The 5,450-nt window shown below is 62.8% G+C and overlaps 1 protein-coding gene across 1 annotated transcript; it reads right to left on the bottom strand.

Annotated features, from left to right (window-relative positions):
• Positions 1 to 1,987: 1,987 nt before the first annotated feature.
• LOC119876931 (cytochrome P450 11B1, mitochondrial-like) lies at positions 1,988 to 5,154 on the bottom strand. The gene is made up of 2 exons (XM_038555705.1): positions 4,907 to 5,154; positions 1,988 to 2,237 (listed from the first exon to the last, which is right to left on the bottom strand). Exons 1-2 carry the CDS (start codon positions 5,143 to 5,145, stop codon positions 2,117 to 2,119), a joined length of 360 nt encoding a protein of 119 aa, XP_038411633.1. The 5' UTR covers positions 5,146 to 5,154; the 3' UTR covers positions 1,988 to 2,116.
• Positions 5,155 to 5,450: the final 296 nt, after the last annotated feature.

The following is a 5,450-nucleotide window of genomic DNA, read 5'->3' on the forward strand; positions in this document are numbered from 1 at the left end:
ACCACTTCTCTTTGGCCTTGGCTCCTTATGGTGCCTGATGGAGGGACAGAGGCAGGAAACGAGGGTTTTCATTCCAGTTCTGTTTCTGGAACTCGATGCTGGTTATACGGTCACGGGCACTTCATGAAAATGCATCCAGCAGTCGCCCTGTGATCATGCGCTCTTCTGTAGAGCGTTGGCCTCTCTAAAGCCTTGCGTGGCGCGTAAAGCAAAGCAAGTGCCTGGAGCCACATGTTGGTTCCTCCTCTTTAACCCCAGAGCCGTGAACGGATACGTCAACTGTGGCAAGTTCCAGGGAGAAAGAATCGAGTCAACACTGGGGTCACCGGGGGAGCAGGACTCGTGAATGAGGGCGGAGGAATTTCAACTCCAGGCCTCTCAAAGAGGCCTCACGTGGATCCTCACTCAGGTGGCCTTCGTTGGCCGGGGCTGTTGGGGTGCCCACCAGTGAAGGCGGTCACAGTGGCTGTGCGATCCTGCTTGCGACAGGGCGTCCCGCCTGCGCTGGGAGCAGGATGGCAATTAAGGGTGCATCCACACGTATATTGTGCCAGGAGCCGGGAACACCTGGCTGAGGGGCCCCAGGCAGGAGCTCGTCCTCGAGGGGCCGCTGCACATGCAGAAATTCAGGTGAGGGCCACACTTAACGGGGCCACTCCACTTCAGGGACTGCGTGATCCCGTGGGTCATAAGCAATTCTATTTCTAGAGCCCTGGAATTCTTAGGCCAGATAACGAATGGGGAATTCCTGTGTACAGCATGCGCCAAGGTGCCGTCACACTACGTAGGCAGCGCCGGGGCCAGCGATGATGGTGGCGATGTAGACAGAAAAACACCTCCAGGAGAAGTTGTTCACGGACGAACTCGGGTGTTACCAGCGAGGAGTCCCAGGCAACGTAGAAGCGTTTGCAGACGTAGACGGTGGGCAGGGAGGTTGTACTGGTGGAGGGGTGCTTGAATGTTTGCAAGCAGAAACCCTGAAATCAGTGGTTTTCATCTCTACTTTTGTAGGTTTGAATGTTCGGGAACTCTTCGTTTTACAAGAAACTGTACATACAACTGCACGTTTGTATACCGATTCTGAAGAACCTCCTGAAGCCATTAGAATTATGAAAACTAATTAGTTTCTATTTTGTTCGTTGTTGTAATGCTATGACTTGCAATGAGGGGGGACCTACCAATTTGGAGAGGGATATCATCCCGGATTACCCAATTGAGAGAGTTAGAAGGAGCCGTGCGCTTGGGGGAGTCCACATTTTTCCTGAGCGTTGCTTCCATCCTCGTCAGCAACACCTGACATGAGAGGCCCTCTTGGGGGGGGGGGGGGTCTGGTCTCTCCCCCATTCCTCAGAGCAAGTTCACTCCTCTTCCTCCTGTGAGCCAGGGACACTGACCCACCGGGCTCCCCGTTGGTGGCTACCCCTTTCCAGCTTATTTCAAGAAAAGAATAAAGAACATTGTTGTTGGGTGTTGGGTACCGCTCACTGGAGATTGGGAGATTTCTTGGCGGTTTTAGTATTTGAACAGTTCCTCTATAGACATCGTCTCACAAGTAGACCAAAGCATCCTGTCACTGTAGCAGACAGACATGCAGTCTCCTAATGAACAGCGCGAGAGTGACAGGACAGTGTACGTGTCAGCTGAAAGAGCAGTCCCAGCTGCGCTCAGGCCCCCGGCACCTGGGCCACCCGGACTCCACGCTTCCCGGCTCAGGTCGGGACGATGGACGCAGGAGAGTGAATGGCAATAAAGTGGCACCTGGACCAGCAGCGCCTGACGTTAGGGACTGCCCAGTGCCTTTGCGTGGGTCAGCCGGACAAGTCCCGTATGAATCGGAATCCTCCTCAAAGTGGCAACTTCTTCACACCCGTGTGAGAAGGACTCCCCGATGCTGACCTCTGAGGAGGGTAAGGAGCTCAGGGCCGCCTGCCGAGCACTTGACGTGACGGAGACTTCTGGGCTGCTGTCACTAAAGAGATGTTGAAGGGAACAAAACGTTCTCCTTCTTTTGCCCTCATCTCTCCTCCATTTTTATACCTGATTCTCACTTACAGAGAATTGACATAACCTAAGATTGAGCATTTGAAAGGCTGAAATTCAGTGTTGGCGAGTATATTCACAATGCTGTGCAGTCATCCCCACCATCGAATTCCAGGATATTTTGCAGCCCAAAGGGTACGCTACACGAGTAAAGAGCCACTGTGGGACCTCTCGTACTAGTAGGCGGGCAAATATTTCTGCAAGAAAGTGAAAAAACATCGACACACAGAGCGTGACGACACAATGCAGGCGGGAGGCTGTGGCACATGCCGTGTGCCCGGTGCTCCCCCAGGGCACCAGGATGGCGTGTGACACGGATCCTTCACCCCCCAGCCCCGCCTCCAGCCCGGGTATTCAGGTTTCTGGCCATGTCATGAGTCCGATGAGTCTGTTTCAGTCCTTCCCCTCCTAGAAAGTACAAATCAGCACAAACATGTAGAAGAGAATTGCCTGGCGTGGCTGGCACCAAAGGGCAGGACATCTTCAACCTGGAAAACGGGTAGAATGACGGGGCAAGGGCGCAGCGGGCACAGCAGCCCCTAGGGGTCGGGAGGGTGGGTCCCCATATCTGGGGGAGAGGACGCGAGGTGTAGGACCCGAGGGAACGGGGAGTTTGGGAGGCCATGGCCGAGGTGAAGGTGGAGCAACATGTCCTGTGCAGCAGGAGCTGGAGAAGCCGAGGAAGCCGAAGCCCGGCGAGGCGGGCCTGAGGAGGACGCCGCTCCCACCCGACGCCGGGACAGACGCCCTAGGTCAGCTGCGGATTCCTGTCCCGGGCGTCTTCGGGGGACCCCCAGGCCGGGCAGTGAACACCGCACACGGCCCTGGGCGTGGAGGGGGACCATGCGCGGGTAAGCGGAAGAAGCCACAGAAGGGTAGGACCCTCGTAGGACGGTCCTACTGGTGTCCGTCCCCGGAACGGCAGGAACGCTTGGAGAACCAGGCGGGGCTCGGGGCCAAGACCCCCTTTAATGGGCAGGGCGATTCCACGCTGCGCAGGTCTCCTCACCCCAAGGTCCTTCGGTGGGGTGGGGTCGGGGAGGGCTCGGGAGGCGGGGCGGCCCAACCGATCGGGCGGCTCCTCTGCCCTGGACGGCCGCGAGTGTCGGGCCGAGCTCAGTGCTCCCTGCCAGGGCCGCTGGAAGAGGGGCAGAGCCGTGTACCCCGCTGCACAGAGCGACACACGCACACTTCTCTGCGGTGGAGCGGCCATCCCAGGCCTGCCGGCCACCGCGCGCCACCACGGAGCAGGGGCCTCCGATAAAGCAGCGACTGTCGGGGCGGCGTGAGAAGCCATCTCAGTCCAGCCAGTTGCCCACGACGCCCGTGCCACCTTGCCGGGTCCTCCCCGGGGCCCGTGAGCTGGGTGTCCTCGTGCGGTGAGGGGATGAAGGGCCGGGGCGCCAGTGGGGTCGGGGAGCCCCGCTCGTCCTCCCGTGGCTCCCTGTCCCCCACGCCCGGGGAGGCCACGCCGCGTGCAAGCAGTTCTCCTCCAGGGCGACGGCGTGCCGAGGGCGCCAGGTCTCTCCTCCTCCGGGCCTCCGCGCGGGGACAGATGCCGCCGAGGGGCCACCTGGGCACGGGCAGGGCTGGCGCAGGCCTGGGGGCGCCCCTCCTCCCACTGTCCCGGCTGGGTACCGAGTGCCGGCTCTCCCGGGGCCGGAGACGCCGAGCGGAGCGGCCCCCGCCCGGCCTTGCCTCGGCCCCTTCCAGCCGGGGGTTCCGCTGTGCCAGGCCGCCTGGGACAGGCTGCTCGCTGCTGCCAGCTAGGAGACCCCAGCCGGCTCCCGCCGTTCAAAGCCCCTCCTGCCACGGGGTCAGGCCCGAGGGGCCCTGTGACAGGGCGGGCGGCCACGGCACACAGAGCCCTCTCTCAAGGGAGCGTGAGGCCGTGCCTGGCTGAGAGCGCCCCAAGCCTGCTTCTAGAGGTTTCTCCGAGGTCACCCCGCGGCCAGCCAGAGACTTCACCATCCTCCCTGCTTGGCGAGTCGTCTCCACGGCCCATCGTCCCCGTGAGCGCCTGGGTCGCTGTTGTTCTAGTCAACGCGAACCTGACCCGCTCGTGCAGGCCCTCGGCGGGGGCTTCCACCATGAACCCAGAGCCCCGCAGGGCCAGGAGGAGCCCAAGTGGACTGAGCACAACGGGTGGGGGTGGGGGTGGGAGTGGGGCTGGGGTGGGGCGACTACCGGCCACGCCTGCAGATCTATGCTGGGCGAGAGCACTGCAGGCACAGAGTATGGCCCTTGAGATGGCACCGAGCACGACGGGGATCCGAGGTTGGCAGCTCCTCAGGGGGCAGAAGACAACAGGGGCTAACAGATTGGACAGCGAGGCGAGGCGGGGGGTGGGGGTGTGCGCATCCGAAGCCCCAGGGGCTAGTGTCGGGCTGAGGGCTCTCCCCTCGCTGCAGCCTCTCCATGCCCTCGGGCAGCATCACGTGCACCATGTGTGTCCCTCCCACGTCATACCTGAGGAAACAGAGACCTCAGAGCCCTGCTGGGGGGCCGGGGCCTCCCTGGGGCTCCCCGTGCAGAGCCACTGGCCTGGCTCCCGTTGGCCTCTCCGTCCTCCTGGGCCGTGGACGGGGCTCGAGCTCGGGCTCCTACGCCGTCTAACCGGGGAAGCCTCTCCCTCTCGGCCGTCCGCCCTCGGCCGTCTGCCCTCTGCCTCTCGGGTCACCGTCCGGGGAGCCCTGCAGCCTCACAAGAGCCCCGGCGGGTGTCCGGGGTCAAGGGCACGGAGCAGCCACTGCTCAGCCCCCAGGCGGCCGCTGGGGACGCGCAGCGCCCTGCACCCGCAGGGACTCGGAGCCGGGAGGGACAGCCGGGCAGGGTGCTCCCAGCGAGGCGGGCAGGAAGGCTTTACCTGAAAATAGGCCCCAGCTCCTGGAAGGTGCAGTGCATCTCCAGGTGGAGGCTCTCAGAGCCCTGCTGCCTCCAGATCTGCAGCACCCGCATCCACTTGTTGCCGGGACAGCGGGGCACGGCTTCGAAGGGCAGCACCGCCCTGGGGGCCGGAGCGGCTCGGGTGCCCAGTGTGGGTGCCCTGCTCAAGGCCAGCCAGGGCCCGGCCCGCCACCCTCGCGCCTGTGCCCTGAAGGCCATTCCGATGCTCCCTCCGTCCCCTGTCAGCACAGTCCTTTTATCTCGCCCTGAGGCCTGGAGCGACGACTCGATCGCGTCATGGGAGAAAGCTGTCCCTGGACGAGGCCAGGAAACCCGGCTCAGGGGTCAGGGCCGGCGGAGGAGGAGGAGGAGGAGGAGGAGGAGGAGGAGGAGGCCGAAAGAGATGGATGGGCGCCTCACTCCCACTTGCGCAAGGCCTGCTGGTGGCCGGGCGTTGAGAGCAGGTGCGGGGTGTGGCCCGGGGGCCCAGGTGGCTTGGCCAGGGTAGGGCCCTCGCCCCCTCC

Source organism: Canis lupus, chromosome 13, assembly GCF_011100685.1.
Source record: "Canis lupus familiaris isolate Mischka breed German Shepherd chromosome 13, alternate assembly UU_Cfam_GSD_1.0, whole genome shotgun sequence".
Classification (NCBI taxonomy): domain Eukaryota; kingdom Metazoa; phylum Chordata; class Mammalia; order Carnivora; family Canidae; genus Canis; species Canis lupus.

What these genes read in the sequence shown, in the direction of transcription:
- LOC119876931 (XM_038555705.1), bottom strand. Translation starts at nt 5,145, where the DNA reads ATGGCCTTCAGGGCACAGGCGCGAGGGTGGCGGGCCGGGCCCTGGCTG. An exon ending in GAGCTGGGGCCTATTTTCAG is followed by an intron (nt 2,238 to 4,906) that starts GTAAAGCCTTCC and finishes ACTTTCTTGCAG; the next exon opens with AAATATTTGCCCGCCTACTA.